The following is an 18,312-nucleotide window of genomic DNA, read 5'->3' on the forward strand; positions in this document are numbered from 1 at the left end:
TAGTCCTGTGCGGTGTATCAATTAGCCCATTGCTGAATTATGTATTGTAGGGTTTTGTCAGTTCTCTCTACACTATGAGTATGTTCAACTGAGCAAGTGTATAACTGTTTCTTGCTTTTCCTGGACAAGCTCCATAAAATTTAGATGGCCAGCTATAACAAGCACTGGCAGCTGTCGCAAGCATTTGCAGGTGCTCTCTGAAGGCTATGCCAAAATAAAAAGTAAGAATTGAAAAATAAAACTAAATTTTTGAGAGGGCATCGAACTTTCTAAAGGAAAAGTGTATTACTGGGTTGAGTGCTCTTTTTTAAGAAATAAACAGTGTGCCTGGAACAGCATGGTATTTGTTATAGCTAGGTGCAGTATAAAATTTTAACGCTCATCCCCATCAAAATGGAGCTTATAAGCTTGGTTTACAAGTTCGAATTCTATGGAAAGTTACCAGAGCCATAAAGCCGCTGCTTTATAACCTCGACGGACCCAAGGTACATTATCGTTCAGTTTTGTCTTTTACTGCTGCTTTGAAAAACTCACTTCTGTAGCTTACATTGTATTGGAAGTCTGAGAATACTGCTCACTGTGCTGCCGAGTAGTCAGCTTTTCAAGAACTGCGTTATCAATAGGGGCACTCTGAGCAGCCTTAAAATTTAGTTTTGTGTAAACCAGATTTCTGCTTCCGAGCTTCTCGCGCTTTACTATGAGATTACATATCTGTAATTCTTATTCAAGTATGCACTTTGTTGTCCTGTATCCGATGTTCTCGCATATGTCGGTTCACAAAGAGAATATGGAGAAAACTTGAGGAAGAATTGTTGGACATTTTGGTGCAAAAATTTCTGTGTGCATTCGTGGGAACACCCAAACTTGACAGTTGTATTGAATTTTTGCTGACGAGCTTGTGCATTTGCCATGCTGTTCTGTACAGCAGCAGTATTCAATATAAGCCTTTGCACAGGTCTGACGAGGATATGGTCAAGGAATTCGGTTATCCAAACTTGTGCAGGACACAAGTGAACGGAGAAGAGGCGATTGTGCACATTGCTTGCCTTTCGCTAACCAAATTGGTTTAAAGCCTGTAAGGTTAATTAGCTCTTCATTTCTTGCAAACTTTCTTTGGCTCATTTGTAAGTGAGACCCCTGTCATGTGTTCAAATTTTAACTGCATTGAACTAAGGGCATGTGAGGCTGTCAGGGGAGTTCCGTTTCGACAGAAGAGAGATTAGGTACTGTCGTAGCTTTCGGGGGCCCTTTTCACAGATGCCTGCAGGGGCCCGTTAACTGCTAATTATTTGAGTTTTGTGGAAACGCAAAATATACCTGAAGAGACAGGCACAGTACTTTCGTAATGAATAAACAGAGACTTCGAGAGGGAAAGAGGAAATGCTTGTTTGAACGACCTTTCTCCAAAACACAGCAACGCTGGCAGTAAATACTGACTCATACGTTGGGCTGTTCGGGTCAGTTGTAATACAGGTCTCATGACTGCATTCTTCTGCGGCTGACATTGGCATTCGGGGCCCTGAGAGATGAGTCAGGTCACATTCCGAGTAGCGACAGTTTATTCAGTAAAAATTTCCAGCCTTTGCACCTGCCACTCCATCCTTGCTGAGCTGCTGTCACGAGTTAGTTTTGTCTCGGGCTTGCAAGTCACTGTCTGACCTGGAAGGTGAAATTGCATGCTGATTGCATGAATTTGTTTGGCAGGCACCTTCCTAGCATATCATGGTGCAGCTGATAACACTATCATGTGGTGTGTTAATTGCGTATGCATAGTGGTCTTGTATGTTTGTGTGTGAAATAGGGGTGAAGTACGGCAAGAGACATTGCACTGATGTTAAAAGTGCACTGAAGAGGAATCTTAACTCTTCTTTTTGCCGCGGGAACTCGATCTACGTGTTCCGAGCGTTCTTAGAAACTTCGAATTTGCCCTGTGTGGCCGATTTACCCAATTTAAATCGGATTAAATGTCTCGTCTCCCGCCTTTTTTTTTTTGGATTTCCCGCAGACTGTGGGAGGAGTCGACCAACCTTTCAACCAGTCCCACGGCGGCTTCCCGCTCTGCCATCGGTGGAGTGGTACGCAGTGATTGGTGAAAGCAGAGAGTCCTCTCGTATTTTTTTTTTCCGTGGGCCTAATTTGCAGCTGTGTAGTCTCTGACTAGGTCTATTGATTCATGGAAACCTAAAAAAATAAAATAAAAGCGAAAGCAAAGCCGCCACGTGACTGCCTGAAAGGTACTGCATGCATTGGTCGACTCCTCCCACTGTCTGCGGGGAAATAAAAAAAAAAAGGGCGGGAGCCGGATGTTAATCCGATTTAAATTAGGGAAATCGGCCGCACAGGGCAATAATTCGAAGCTTCTAAGAATGCTCGGAACGTGTAGATCGAGCTCCCGCAGGAAAAAGACGAGTTCAGATTCTTCTTCAGTGCAGCTCTAATTAAAACAACATGCACACCACGATACGTAAGCAACTAGAATGCTCGTCAAGTGCAGTCGCTTGAAACAGCAACAGAAATTATGTGTACACGAGTGGAGAGCGTGTGGTCGTTGTTTGCACGAATGTTTTGAAACATGATGCAGTGGCGGAGGGGCTGCGGCATTCATCTGCTGAGCCCAAGAACACGGCGGGCACATTTTGGTGCAGGCGAAAAGCAAAAACGCTCATGTGCCGTGTGATGTTGCTGCACGTTAAAAAGAAGCCCGGGTAGTCAAAATTGGTCCGGAAACATGCACTGCAGATCTGTGTTGGTCAAATGTTTAGGGGAATCCCCCAAGGTGGATTAGATTTGTAATAAGGGAGTAATTACTCATTGACATCCACCCGAGCGCAGCCATGTGGCTACAGAGGAAAGCTTTCCACTGTATCCGTGTGGCTGCGCTCGGGTGGATGTCAATGAGTAATTACTCTCTTACCATGCTCTGCAGAGTCTCTTCATACGCCACGTGCACCTTTCGGACATCAAACCCCGTACAGCATACCATACCATGCCTATTTTCAAAAGTGTGTTCAGAATGTGGTTTTATGCAACAGAAATGTTTTTTTTTTTCGTCGCGAAAGGTGAAATTTCAAGGTCATTGCAAACCGTTCACTGGCAAGTGAGAAATGTCCCTCCAGCCTGCTAAGCAGATTGGCAAGCTCCTTTCACTGGTTTAGGCTCCCTCACTTCAGGGGCCGTTATGGGACATTTCAGGATATTCAAATAGTCCGTTGAGCAGGATATGCAGGGGGGGATGCGGCTTTCAGCAAAAGTCTTTTATATCTTGATGTACTTACATGAATTTTTTTTTATCACATTGGAAGTAATTTTATGACTGCTACCACAGAATTTCACTGTGATATCTCCTGAAAATTGTTTTCCAATATAAATTTTTCCTCCGAATCTTGTGCAAAGGTTGCGGAGTTAAGAAAATGTGACAGAAGACTGGTCGAACATTCATTGCTTTCCTCCTGGCATGCTACAGGTCAAGACATTCTTAGATTTTTTTTTTTTCATAAAGATAGATCTTGGTTTTGAATTTTTGCGATGTAGTGTCCGTTGACATATCCAGAGTGAGATGAAAATTTCATACAAGGAATTTAAAATTTGCAAATTTGGAAAACAAGAAATGTCTTGACCTGCACTATGGTCCTAAGAGTCCAATAAAACAAACAGGGTCAATATAGATGAAGCAGCCACAAAGAAGTATGATCCGCTAGGCGAGTGTCTAGACACAAAACCGAAACGGAGAAAAATGCCAGTGAACGTGCGTTTCCCTGCAATGCTCAGCTGTCGCGGCTCACGAAACAATTTTCTTAGAGTACTTCCTGGGTGATTGCACTTATAAAAGTTAAGGACTGCATAAAAAACACGACATATAAGTGGATACAACACTTATAAAAAAATCCGTTTTTTTGACGACCTTTTTACATAGTGCATGTAGTACCTCCTCATGATGCTATAAACAAAGACACAACAAATACCAGACAGTGTGGGAGAGCAGCATGTGTGACTGTTGTGGTATGCACAGATTGTGCCTGCAATATTTCACGTGGTGTACGAGTACAGAGGAAAAAGAAATACTAGAGAAAGGAAGTGGCAGCAATTGACCTACAATTGTTTGGATCAAACAGCTGCAGGAAATGTGAAGCGGGTGAGTTGCACGGCCTCTACGCGCTGTTTTCCGTTTCCCCAAACATGGCTGCTGCGGCCCAGAGCACAACAGAACACAGGATCATGCGTCACCTTACGTTTTATGAGTGGTGGTTGTCTTTGGGTGGCCAGAAAGCTGCTACAAAGTTTATCTTTAGAACCTGTAAGGGCAATTGTTTTGGCTGTGCTGCAAAATGGTGTTAACCTGAGCTCCTTGGCTTGTTGTATCACTCTGAATGTTGTGACTGGATGGTATAAGGAAGATAGGAGGAGGCTCTGTCATGATTTCTGTTCGATATCTCTAATTGTGCTTTTTACTCCAGAAAGAGCGTTTATAAGGTTTATCTCACATTGCAAAATGGTGTTAACCTGAACTTCATGGCTTGTTGTGAACATCACTCTGAATACTGCAGCTGGATGATAAAAGGGAGATAGGAGGATGCTGTGCCGTGATCGCTGTTGTTCGATGTCTCTAATTGTGCTTTCTACTGCTGAAATATTTTTAAGGCTTATTACACAAAGGTTTCATCATAGTTGTGTGTTCACACGATTGCCTACCTTCACTAATATCTGTATCAGTGACTAGGATGACAGCACAGAAAGAGGACTTTTTGTCACTTCTTGGTTGGTTGGTTGCTGTATATTTTATTTACTAAACTGCTGTTATTGAACGATTAGTACACAAAGGCTAGGCCATTTAAGTAAGTGCACTCAAATTGCTCGAATACTAAAACTAACTCAGCTTGCTTGGGTGCCAAAGCTGTAGTCTCTTGGCTGTAATGCTTTCTTTAGCATGACGATTGCACAATACTTGGCGACGAGATGTTATTTCAAGGCTGCATCTGTGTACATTTTTTTCTATTTTAGTAGCCCAAGGGCTTGCTCAATGCGGGAGGCTTTCATTCTATACAACTGTTGTTCTTGTTTACTTTTTATCCTGTAATTATCATGGCAAGGATGTGTCACAAATGTTTTCTTTCTCTAAGCAAGGTCGGTGGCACAGAACAATGTCTTTGAGAAGGAGGAAGGAAAAAGCAGAGTTTTTGTTGCATGGCATTAAAATAACGGCGCAGGTAGGGGTAGACGGGGAGTCAGCAGGAGTTGTAGGAGTGTATGAACGGCACTAAGCGGCACTTACAGTATTAAGGAAAGACAGAAGGAACTTAAAAGAAGTAGGTCCTGCGAAACTATGGTTTTGGTGTTTTGTTACTGCATTGTCTATGCTATGGTCAAGGGAAATACATGCTGCTTTTCATTGTTGCGTTTTAGCCTTGGGATCATTAGCAAGGGCATCCACTGCGCACTGAGGCATAGAAACGTTTGTAGCTGCCCCCCCCCCCCCCCTTCTTTCTGCATGTCCCATTGTGTATTCTTGTGTGGAGAGGCAAATGTTGGGTTTTTTCTTTTTTTTTGCGGCAGCTACTCTTTTCATAAAGTGGCATTTCATGGTCAATGACATGTTTGGCACTTTGTGGAGGCTAGAGCGGTCCCTTTGTTTTTTTTGTTTTTTTTGTGTCGTGTGTCTGCGCTTTGACAGTTTTCGCAAAGCAAGGTAGCCGTATGTGCACTGTTATCCCTTTATGCGATATGTTGCTGGCTTTCTATGCTTAGGTATCTGTGTCATGTATTGGCTGCAGCATGCTTCGTGTTGTGAAATGCAGCAGTAAAAACGTGACGTTTTTTTTTTAAACAATCGAGGCGGAATGAGTTTTAGTTAGTGTCGACCGATTCTGGAAGTCTTTTTCTTTTTTTTTTCTCCCCAGACTACACTGCCAAAATTGGACTTGTTTTCACGATATGGGAGCATTAATCCTTTCATTTTCCAAAGTTCCAGATTATGACTACTTTTTAGCCACCAGCAACCAACTCCTGTTTTCTCGAGTCGTTGCGGTTAATTCCTCGAAGAGTGTCTAACATGTATGACTTCTTCATCAACTACGCATTGTTGCTGTCAAGCCTGCCAAACCAACCAGCCTTTTATCATTGTTTGGCCTTGCAGAAGAGGGGGAGGCACGTCTCCTGTCAAGTATTTTCACGGTCAGACCCGCACGATTTGGCAGTTGCGCAGATGCTTCCTTTTTGCGTAGTAGCCGGGGTTATCTTGTTTCTGCGTTGTGCGCTGCTGGAGATAAGGGTGCGTGTACTTGCTGCCATGGCACATTGTGTTTCCCGTCTTGGCGCGCTTCCGATCTCTCGGCAGCGGCAGACAGTTGTTACGCTGTCTGCGCGGTACGCTCACGTGTCGCTTCTGTTGTTGTCGCAAAGTGGCGATGCTTCTGGCCTCATTGGCTGCCGCTTTTGATCTGGGCAGTATTGCTTTGTTGGTTGAGTTGTTGGGGGGGTTTCGGCTATAAACAACGGCTTCATATTTTCATCGGATAGTATTGACGCCACACAGACGTTGCGTATTAGGGCTGGGACATCAAGCAATTGCCAGTTCCATGTTCAGGCCGGTCGGACATGCGTGATGTTGCTAGTAATAGCGTGGTGTTGTTACTGGAGAAGCAGAGTGGACGGAGACATGCCAGCAACTCGGCGCAAGCCAGACGTAAAACTGCCATTTCCTTTTCACATTGTTGACATGTTGCTCAGAGTAGGATATTGTAGCTTTTGGGTTTTGCGTTTTGCACGCTCTGTGATGGATGTTGTCAGGCTGTGTATATTGCAAGCTTGTGGCTGCATTTTCTTCGTGTTCGCTTCAGAAGTGGGAAGCAGCACTTGTAGCCTTGATAGCTGTCAGTGTTCTAAGGACTTGGTAGCATTCATGCTTTGAGAGGTTCTTCAGATGTGCTTCTGCTTGAACGATTTCCCATTTCTACAAGCTACATCTTAAAAGCAGTTGTTTGCATTTTATTTTAATTTACACTTGTGGTGTGGTAACTGAAGCGCTTAGGAACGAATGGCAACGCTTGTTGTGTTGTACTTGTTGTGTTGGACTTATGGTGTCGGACTTGTGTCAGATTTCTTGTGTCAACACCCAACTGCAGTCGCGCTTCCCATCTGAGGAACATGTGCAGTGTACTTTCTCGATGCCTTTCTCCACCTTTTTTTTCTTACACCGTACTGCGTAATGTTTGTATTGACCATATACTGTGACCTTAAAATGTGGTGATAGCGACCTGTCCCCACAGGCCAAACTTGTACTAAATTACTTTCTCCGATGCATACTGTTACCGCTCTTTCACCGTAAAATGCTTGTAGGTAGAATTCTGGCAGTTGTCAGGAGTCATCCTAATGAAACTGAAAATATTCTTGTGTAAAAGTAAAATTTCACCCACACTTAGAGCTGACAGAGCAGTGCAAAGTTCTCAGTGGGGTTGGGCCATTGTCCTGTAGAAAGGAAGCTGGGCTGACGTCGTTGTTGAGCCACAGAGGAGACTAACCACAGGTGTTGTAGCCAGAGGACAGCTATGATTAGCCAGAGGACAGGTATGATGTTAGACATAACGTGGAAAAAGTCTTTTTTTTTTTTTTTCTGTTGTGGCAAGCCACCTATGCTTGCACCTAGAAAGTCAGATAGATTCCTACATTGATGCTCCATCCGAGCTGTGAGGTTAAAACTGCTTTTGGTTGCTCCAGTAAGTTTTCACCAGCTAGCCTTCTTTAGTACTCTCCAAAACCGTAGTACACGAGTGCATTCCAGCATTTCGCTGCCTATCACAATATGGGCCACCGCCACGTGCCCGCCGTGGCAGGTGGTAAATTAACATTTGGTTGCTCGGAAAGAGCATCCTGAGCAACACAAGGCCCACTGCTGGGAGCACATGTTATAGCAGGGCGGTGGCTCATTGCTTAATCGCTGCACCGCTGTGCCAGGAGGGGTATGAGGGCTCCCAGGGAGGTATGAATGCATAGTAGAGAATGAATTCATGCATATATAGCAATTAACCCGTTACACTATCGCGTCATACCCTTAATGTGGAGCTTAAAGGTGCACTGAAGAGGAATCTGAACTCGTCTTTTTGCCGTGGGAACTCAGTCTACACGTTCCAAGCATTCTTCTTTGTGGCCAATTTCCCTAATTAGATTGAATTAACGTCCGGCTCCCGCCTTTATTTTTTGAATTCTCCTCGTACGTTGCGCGGAGTAGAACGCGTGGAGTGCCTTTCAGCGAGCTCCGTGGAGGCTTTGCTTTCGCTTTATTTTGTTTTTTAGGTTTCCGCGAATAAATAGTTTCATTCGCAGATAATATAGCCGCAAAATAAGCCCGCAGAAATAAAAATACGCACGGGCTATTTGCTTCTACGGATTACTACGTATTACTCCGCCGATGGCAGAGCGGCAAGCCGCCACGCGACTGGGTGAAAGGCACTCCATGCGTTGGTCGACTCCGCCCACCGTACGGGGAGAATTCAAAAAAAAAAAAGCAGGAGCCGGACGTTAATTCGATTTAATTAGGGAAATCGGCCACACAGGGCAATAAGTCGAAGTTTCTAAGAATGCTGGGAACGTGTAGATCGGGTTCCCGTGGCAAAAAGACGAGTTCAGGTTCCGCTTCACTGCACCTTTAAATGTCCCCTCCAATCTTTGTTCAGTGCTTTCAACAGCGGTATGGACCGTCTCTCTGCCTTCTTCTCCCAGGGCCCGACAGCCGTCCGGAGAGGCTGCCACGGCAGGATGTGGACGGTGCGGCTGGAGGGTGGGCCCCGCCGCGTGAACCACGCGGCCGTGGCCATCAACGGCAAGGTCTACTCGTTCGGCGGCTACTGCACGGGCGAGGACTACAACACCCGCAAGCCCATCGACGTGCACGTCCTCAACACAGGCAGGCACACCTTCCCCTTTTCCCTTGTGCAACGTGTGCTGATGGCATGCGAGAGCGATGACACCAAGGGGGGCCACAGTGGTGACGGCATCGGACTGCCACACAATTTGGGAGGCTGCGGGCATTACTAGTTGGGAGTCCTTGCCATGGTTGATTGTGTTGCACATGCTCCTATAGTGTTGTCTCTCTAGCAACATTGATGGCACTGAAGACAGCACCATGTTAACACACATCCCTCGACTATAGTTGTCCTAAAAAATTTGAGCTTGTGTTATATTTGCAGCCATGATTTCATGTGTTTGCCGAAAGACTCAAACTCACCCCCTTGCGTTGTGTTGTAGTCACATTATATTGGTGCAAATATTGTGGCTTATGGAACAGCATAGAATTGATTTGCGTTGCGCGGTCTGCGTTTGAGGCCATGTTCATAACTTGACACGCTACTGCTTGTGCGTTTGTCACATGGTAATATTTGTGTCAGCAGTGTGTTTAGCTCCTTCTGTCAGATACGCTTGTCCACCGGTCCTTGTGGGCTGCCCACTAGTTCAAGTGCAAACTGTTTTTACGCTGCTGCTGCATGCTGCAGTTTGTATTAAAGGGACACTGAGGAGAGCACTATTAATATTTTTTTTATAGTAAAATGCGATAGTTCGGCATGTCATGGCTTTGTTGCCACTTGGCCGGCAGCGAAAGATGCATTTATTTCTAAGAAATTTGGATTCGAAGTTGAAAAAGTTTTTCGCGCCGCTCTGATTCAAACTTGGGATTCGTCTATGACGACACAGGACTAAGAGACGTGAAACATGACGTGCACATGACGTAACGCAGACTCCGTGATTTCTGGCTGCCAGCAGTGCGGCCTAGCAGCAGCCGAAAAGAAAGCTACCGCCGGCCGCACGTTGAAGATCGGCTATTGCGGCCGTCGCTACAGTCGCTTCGATTACGTTTGCACTGGCGTTTTGCCAGCGTTACGATGGATCTCGTTCTCGAAGTCGTCAACGAAGTTCTCGCAAATAGACACCTTTAGCATACCGTGTACCTTGTTACCGCTAGCGGAATACCGGGAGCCCGCCTACCGCCGGAAAACAGGCGCTGATTTGTCCCGATGCTTCAGGAGCGCGCGTAGCAGCCGGGCACGTGGCGCCATCTGGCGACGTCAAGGAGATTTGCGCATGCATTGGCTGTGCCTCAGTGATGCATGGTTTCTCGGTTCCTGGTGTTGCTAGAACCATTCGTTCTAGCAACACTGTTTTGGCCTATGATCTCATCACGCTTGTACTTGCGAGTTTGGCCTGTGGCGGCGATACCTGTATTTTGGTTCTTGCTCTTTTCTACGTTACAAGAGCTTTGTTGTCAGTATGAGTGGCGTTTTTGTAATCAGGAGCTGGTATTCTGTCGATACAAGCCAACTTCAATTTCTCCTCAGTGTCCCTTTAATTAAAAAGGCATGTCCACATGTGGGTAATGAGCCATTTAATCTGTTGCATCGGGATTAATGTCTTTTTTTACATTTTGATTACACTTATATTATGATCCAACTTATAGAAGCAGCAGTTGCTAACATTGGGCCACGGACCGCGGCGCCCTGTATTACTCCGCCAGCCGATCGTAACAGTAAACGAAGTCAGATTTTTAATGTTTGACTCTCTTAAACAAGCCAGGTATGAAATCTCTAGAGCTTATGATTTGTTTCTGGTGATAAGCTTCTTAATTAGGTATATAAGAAAAGTTTCAACAACGGACTACTTTTTCGCTGTGGAAAAATTCTGTGCGGCGGTCCTTATTGTGGGCGGAGCTTCACTGCGGACTTAAGTTGTATCTGACTATAGCAGAGTTTAAGTGTTCTGTTGTCATAAAGGCTGGCCTCATTTTGACGTATGGTGCGTCTATTATTTTTTTTATTGAGGGAAACATGTGTATCAACATTGATTCTTGCAATTTTGAGCACCATGTGGTATGGCCAAAAACTGCTTAGAGTAATCAATGTTGAGGTGTGCATGAATGCAGCATGTTGCATTGAATAAAGGAAAGCTTAAGTTGCCAGCTGCGGCCAAAGGCAAGACAGGCAGCCTGTGAAGTTACTGTGACAGTCCTTAAGCAAGCATAGCTAGGTGGGAACGAGCTTTTAGCACCAGCGCTCTAACTGAGAACATGGTGTGAAGGAAGGGGTGTAGGCTTACACTGATGCTTAACCGGTGGCAGGGCTTGACTTGTCTTGGCTCCCGTGCAGTGTCCCTCCGGTGGGCACTGGTGCAGGCACAGTCGCACCCCGACGACGTGCCCTTCCAGAGGTACGGCCACACGGTCGTCGCGTACGGGGACTACGCCTACCTCTGGGGCGGCCGCAATGACGACGGCGCCTGCAATGTCCTCTACCGTTTCGACACCAGTGAGTTCTCGACTGTTTTCCCCCTCTCACTGCCTTATGTGAATGTTCATTTTTGGCAAACAAGGGCTTAATTTCGTAAACTTTTTTTGCAAGGTCATGGGAGGAGGGCTGTAGAAAACTGGAAAGTCTATACTGTTGTTTTTATGCTCCCAGCGTGATGGTATGCAAGGAAGGATGGTGGGAATGTTTGGAGATCCTACTCTTTATTGCTTGGGTTTGGCCTTGCAAATTTGACAAATCCTGTGTGGTGGCATTCTCTGTGAGAACACTTGACAGCTGTTGAAATGAGTGCCACATCATTTACCTGGCTGCTGTCTGTCTCTGTTGTAATTCTCATTTGATTGAGCAACGGAGCAAATTCTTAATTTGAACGTGTTGAGTTCAAGCGTGCCGTTTATTGAAACTGACAATTTGGATCTGCCAACATCGGGTTCTTTAAAGAGGCTGCCCTTAATGCAGGCTTCGCATAGTAAAAACATATTTTCGGTCTTTGCTCAGCGTAAATGATCAAGAGTTGACCATTGTGACATTTTTTTAACAGTGCTGGGGTGGATCAAGTCTCTGCCCGGAAACATGAATGCAGCAGGACAGCACTGACCCCAGTTCATAAATAAATGAACATAAAAGTCAAAAGAACATAGTTCTGAGGACGAAAATCAGCTCATGTTAGCGTCGAACAACTAGATGGCACCTTTTGGCATGAACTTGGCATGCACTCGTTTGGCCCTTTTCGGTCTTCATTGCAAAGTGCGAGTCATGGATTAACTGGGGTTTTGCCGAAGGAATAAAGCTGTTTGTTTTCTTGAGCTAATGTTTTAAAGGTGAGAGGAATGTAGCAAATACTTTGGGCATGAAGAGTGGAAGACAGCAAGCATGTGACTGTAACGTGATGCTAATAATTTGTACTGCAAGAAGTTCTCAGTGTATGTAGTGTATTCGGCTGTTGATAATTTGGACTCTAGTACAGCTGAAAATTTTGGGGTTCGATTTAAAGGGAGCTTTTTTAGTACTTGACCTTGATGAGAACAAAGTGTCAGTTCCAGTGAAGCAGCTGTCTGAATTAAGCAGATTAAAATTAATTAGCATACACTGTGAAGTAGCAGTGGTAGTGGTAATACCGTATTTACTTGCGTAATTTGCACCCGCACATAATTAGAGCACTCCCAACTCTTTAACCGGATTTAAAAAACAAAACAAAAAACTCTCCCATATTTTGCGCTCCTTGCTGCGTAACCACATCAGCATGCACGAGGGCGCATGCTGGGCAAGCTTGGAAAGATTGGTGTGGCTGTTAAAAGTGAGTTAGTGATGTAAAAGAAAGTCTATGATTCATTTGTAAATCGCTTCCGGTAATTAAAAAGTCAATTGTGCACCGTTTACCTTGCTTGCTCGTGCCAGCGGTTGCTTTCCTGTACGAACAGCTGCGAGAGCAAATTGTCGCTAACTTCTTAGCATGCTTCATGCCAGAATCCGAAACTAGCAAACTGTTGCATGTTCTGTTTGCCACTGTTCAGCTGTGTCTCATGCAAGGAGGGCGCCGTTTTATTGCCTTGTAACTCCATTTGCCTCTGACTGCTGGCTTTATGATTGTTTCATTCTGTGTTTATTGCTTCGAGCTGCACACGCGCCATCATGCCATCACGCGGGGAACTATATAACGTGGGTCTGGAGCGGGCACAAGGGGGGGTTTGGGCAGCGAGGGGCAGGAGTTGTGAGGTCTACCTTTAGGCGGCAATACTACACCATGTACGCTTTGTGTTATGACCTTTGTAGAGTCCTTTAGGACATGCTCGCGCAAAATTACCACGTAATTTGTGTACCCCTTTTTTTGAAGCCTTAAGTTTAGAAGAAAAAAGTGCGCAAATTACACGGGTAAAGACGGTATTATGAATTTGCTCTTTCAATATCTAGCATCAAAACTTGAGACTGTGTGTGGGGTTGGGCTTTCTATTTATGAAACTGTGACCACACCGTAGATCGCAGGCACATCAAGTTACAAAAAACTTGATATGTACAGGCAACTTGAAGAAAAAATGTAAGGAAAGTTTCCTTCACATGGTCAAACACAAATACTAAAAATCGCACTTCTTGCAGCATTCAAGGGACCTTAAGCACCACTTGGTAATTTTGTCTTCAAGCTTACATGCTTTTAGAGAAGCAAAGAAAGGCACCCTTTTTGGGTGCTTTCCCAAACTGGCAAGACAGGTTTACTTCCATAGCCCTCAGAAATATGTGGGGTGGGCCAGAACACGTACATGTTTGCCGTAGGGTCCAATATAGAATTTTTTGTGCACCCTTACGTTTGTGTGCGCAAGGCTGGACTGGTTTATACACTGCACATTGTGTTTTTGTCACCTTTGTTGTGCTGTTCATTTGTTTGTGTCCACACTGTAATGCTGCTGTCGCACTGATGGTACAAAGCTAAACTAATGATTCTGGTGTGCGCAGATACCATGACGTGGAGCCGTCCGAAGGTGTGTGGCCACGTGCCTGGTGCACGTGACGGCCACTCGGCATGCGTCATGGGCCACCGCATGTACGTCTTTGGGGGCTTCGAGGAGCAGGCGGACCGTTTCTCGCAGGACGTGCACTTCCTCGACCTGGAGACCATGCAGTGGCAGTACGTGCCCACCAGGGTGAGGAGGTGGTGGGGAAGGGAAGGGTGCACGGCATCCGGGCATGCTTTGAGCACGGAGAGCCTGTTGTCTTCCGTTTGTCACGGTGTTGCGAAGCTGAAAATGAGTGGTCCTAGGAAGTGCAATGAAATCCTAGTAGACCCAAAAGGAGGAAGCCTTTACAGCCCCGTGTTGTAAACTTCAGTCCAAGGGAACTGAGGGTCTGGATTTTTGAATTGTCCGCTTATCATTAGTAAAAGAAAATACCTAGAAATAACCTGACTGCCATTAGTAGGCCTCCATGTGTTGGGTGCAGTGGTTTTTGCACTGGAGCATGCAAGAGGGAGCAGTTCAGTTTCATATACAGTCTTTGTCAAAAGTAACCAGGCTGCATGGTTTGCTTCTCATTTGTATAGTAGAGTCTTTATGGCTTTCCCGTAAAAAAAAGCCGCCGCGGTGGCTCAGCGGTTATGGTGCTCGGCTGCTGACCCGAAAGACTTGGGTTCGATCCCGGCCGCGGCGGTTGAATTTCTTTGGAGGAGAAATTCTAGAGGCCCGTGTACTGTGCGATGTCAGTGCACGTTGAAGAACCCCAGGTGGTCGAAATTTCCGGAGCCCTCCACTACGGCGTCCCTCATATCCTGAGTCGCTTTGGGACGTTAAACCCCATAAACCAAACCAAACCTAAGGTCAAAAAGTTCTTTGAAGGTGAGGACAGGGGTTCTCCTTACTGTACAGAGATTCAGAGCTTAAGAGCTGGCATAATAGTTTAAGCAAGCCGTGCAGCATGGTTACTTTTGACAAAGACTGTGTGTATCTGCATCCATGGGTGTTCATACTCAAAAGCTCCTAGCGGGCAGGGAGGAAACACGAGTTAATGCTGCTGCAGATTAAATTGTTAGGAGATGGTCATGGGAGGTTAATGTGGCGTGGAAAGCCAGTGACTAGTGGTCTATTCAGTTTGCAGAGTGGATTGCATGAGAAGACAAATGGAGCAGGAAGTGGTAGAGAGAGACGTGAGGGAGGAAACTTTAAGGAATAGGGAGGCCAGTGGTGATGCAAGGGAGTGGTTTTATGAGCAATATCAATGGGAGAAGCTGTTTGTCCTACATTGGATCTAACCAGGCTGACGCTTATGTGTGGGTCTCCGTGTGCAGGGCCAGCCCCCGCAGTGGCGGGACTTCCACTCGGCGTCGGCCATTGGGGGCCGCATGTACGTGTGGGGCGGCCGGGGGGACAGCCAGGGGCCGTACCACTCGCAGAGCGAGGTCTACTGCAACCGCATGGCCTTCCTGGACACGGCCACCGCCTGCTGGATTCACCCGCGCGTCGATGGCATCGCCCCCGAGGGACGCCGCAGCCACTCGGCCTGTGAGTGCGAGCATGGATGCGCACCCCCTGTGTGGGCGGTAGTGCAGTGACCTTTGAACTTGGTGCACTTCCGGTGCCTCGTGTCTGTCCTCATTATGGAGGTAATGCCAAAGACGAAGACAAGCAAGACACGATGTGAGCACTCGTGCCGCGTCTTGCTTCTTCCTTTCGTCCTCATCTTTGGCACTATCTTCACTTTCCACCTTCCCCAACTTCCCTACTTTCCCAGCCCGCTGCAGTGGCTCAGTGGTTATGGCGCTCGGGTGCTGACCCGAAAGACGCGGGTTCGATCCCGGCCCCGGTGGTTGAATTTCTATGGAGGCGAAATTCTAGAGGCCTGTGTACTGTGCGATGTCAGCGCACGTTAAAGAACCCCAGGTGGTCGAAATTATCCGGAGCCCTCCACTACGGCGTCTCTCATAGCCTGAGTCGCTTTGGGATGTTAAACCCCATAAACCTAACCTACTTTCCCCCTTACTTTCCTCATTAGCTGCTTTGAGATGTTTGGGAAGAGATCGTAGTGCATGTTTCCTTTTGATTGTGGGTGCTCACAGATGGGGTAGTGGGCTGAAAAATCTTGCGGTGCCGTTTATATTTTTCCTTGCTGCGCCTTTTATGTGTGTTGGCCTTGTGACAGTCAGCATGCTTGCTTGCCATTTTTGGCCTATTGTGATAGTAAAAGTGTGATAGTAAGTGTGATAGTAAAAAATCACCGGGCTCATGTGCCCAAATATGTCTTATCAGTGGAGCTTCAGTTCCAGTTTGAGCCTAGTCAAGACCCTTTCTGTATACTTAAAAATATGTTAGATGGGTTTCTATGGATTTAATGTTGCTATAATAGATTCTTGGTACATGGGAAACATAATTAGAGCTGCTAGTGTTTGCGAAACAACATTTTGGAACCAGTCTTAAAACAAAAGCTATTTTTTAAACCGCGTTGCATATTGCTTCTGTCTAATTATTTGAAACTGTTATTGTCAAACCATCTGACCAGCTCGTTGAAATGCTCCAAACTTAGTAATGCTGTAATCCATAGCCACAAAGTATGCATATACAAATTGTTTAAGTACCATTCACAGTGACTCTGCGGCCGTAGCATTCAGCTTCTAAACCCAAGGTTACATGTTCAACCCCGGTCACGGTGGTCACATTTTGATGGTGGTAAGGCTCGTAAATACTAGGCTTCTGTGAAAGTTCTATTTTTGCTTTTTTAAAATAGTTCCACTTGGTATTTTGAAAAACAGTTTCTTGTGCCTGAGAAAGGGACTTCAAGGAATGCTATGCTGTAATATCTGAAAATTTTTGAAAAACTCCTGTAGTTGTTCATTGAAGTAACTGTGGGCATTTTGGTCTCATTTGGGCCAATGCCTTGTTGGCTCCAGTACAACTTTTGTGCTTGTTGCCTGGAGCTGAATTGCATTGCTGTTTGTCCACGCCCATGCATTGCAGTTTAAGTAATGTACGTGCGTAAATTATCCTCGTGTGTTTACTTGAGGCCTGACCCCTTATTTTGTCTTAGTGCTAATGGTGTTCCGCTCACATGCGTTCTCAAAATGCCATGTTCTCAGCATCATGTCAGCTGATGCTTCAGGCCCATGAGAAGCTTAACACCAGAGCTGCTTCAGCCGATGACATTCTTCTTTAGGTCGAGCCACTCCTGTTCATTAAATAAAAGTGGTACGGCGAGCTTGTCCTTTGCATATAAAGGAGCTTTCCTCGTTCCTTGTTTAGTTGTAAAGAAGAAGAAAACTTTCAATGATAAAAATGCCGCCACCCTGTGGAAGATGTTGAACTAACGAGTGTTAGCTTTATGGTTTACTAGAATTGATATGAATCATATCCGAGGTGTGCTGTTTTCTAGTTGCTGCCACAGATGGCACTGTGATCTCAGGGTGGTAGCAGACCCCACGAAATCTCGAAAGGCGATGAGCAAGAGCTAATGCTCTTAAAAATGGAGGCAGTATGGGACACCCCATGATCAGGGTCTTCAGTAGGTATGCTCACTAGGTATGTTCACTAGGTATGTTAATCCTGACATACTTGGAATTCCTGTTTTGTGTGCCTGTCTGAAACCTAAACATTGTACCAAAGTAAGCCAGAGAGAGTCTTTCACAGTACACCGCGGCTGTTGGGGCTTGGGTGCGGATGGGTCGCTCTTGAAAATATGCACTTGCTCCCGCTCGGTCGGTCGGTGGATGAGCGCAGCGGCGAATTCTGGTCTCCCTGGCACAGGTGACGGAGGCAGTGTGCGCGTAGGAAAGAAATAGTGCCGTGCTGCAGTAAGCAGGACAGACGGAGGGTCATGCGCCCCACTGCACCAGGTACAGTAAATAGCAGCGTGTGCTCTGTCCTCGGGCAGTTCCGTGCAGGGCTGTGGAAGCTGGGAAAACTGTGGCCCCTGTCAAATCGATCGGCAAGGAGGGGACAGGCCCCAAACAAGCTTGTCCCCTTTTCTGTTCTCATCAGAGTACTATTGCGAACTCTCAAGAGCCTGCTTAAAGTGTGGATTTCAAAACGAGCTTTGTAGACCTCTTTGTAGGCAGGCGGCCTTGAAATCTCGCTTTTAACCCTACTCCAAAAGCTGCTGCAAAGCCTCTTTCTTTGAGCACAGCTTTGTAACTGATGCCAGTGAACTACTATGTACTTCAGTTTCAACAACTTGTTTGGGACGTATTCCAGAACACAATAAGGAACCCCATTTTGAAACACGTTAGGAACATAGCTAGTCATGGGCTTTTGTTCATGTTTTTTTGGATAGCAAGACCCCATCAAAGAAACCGGCAATCACAGACATGCAAGCTACTGTGATGCAGGCTGCTAGGTGCCCTGTCTTGGAGTTAACGCAGTGGGCAGTATTTGTGCCAGCATGTGCAGGTTCAGCTTTATGTACGTGGTGTACTTGTGTCTGTTTAGGTTGATGTGGGCATTGCAAGGGCTGTTCTTACACAACAAAGGCATTTGTGCATGTATATATGCAGCAAAGGCAGGTGTGCCTTTATGTGCACAGAGCTTCCATAGCGTTGCACGGATGTAGTGAGGCA

The 18,312-nt window shown here is 45.9% G+C and overlaps 1 protein-coding gene across 4 annotated transcripts in view; it reads left to right on the forward strand.

The window, feature by feature from the left end:
* The window catches only part of LOC149331921 (kelch domain-containing protein 3-like), a 63,336-nt gene that overhangs the window by 32,908 nt on the left and 12,116 nt on the right, over positions 1-18,312 (forward strand). For 3 of the 4 annotated variants that reach the window (XM_089556928.1, XM_089556931.1, XM_089556932.1), the window contains 4 exons: positions 8,713-8,896; positions 11,127-11,285; positions 13,734-13,921; positions 15,058-15,271. In XM_089556928.1, the coding sequence (XP_089413054.1) occupies positions 8,713-8,896; positions 11,127-11,285; positions 13,734-13,921; positions 15,058-15,271 (745 nt within the window). Of the gene's footprint in view, positions 1-6,389; positions 6,680-8,712; positions 8,897-11,126; positions 11,286-13,733; positions 13,922-15,057; positions 15,272-18,312 lie in introns of those variants that run through there. The other variant, XM_089556929.1, reaches the window with a different exon arrangement.

This window comes from Amblyomma mixtum, chromosome 8 (genome assembly GCF_055824585.1).
Source record: "Amblyomma mixtum isolate Tamu chromosome 8, ASM5582458v1, whole genome shotgun sequence".
NCBI classification, from domain to species: Eukaryota; Metazoa; Arthropoda; class Arachnida; order Ixodida; family Ixodidae; genus Amblyomma; species Amblyomma mixtum.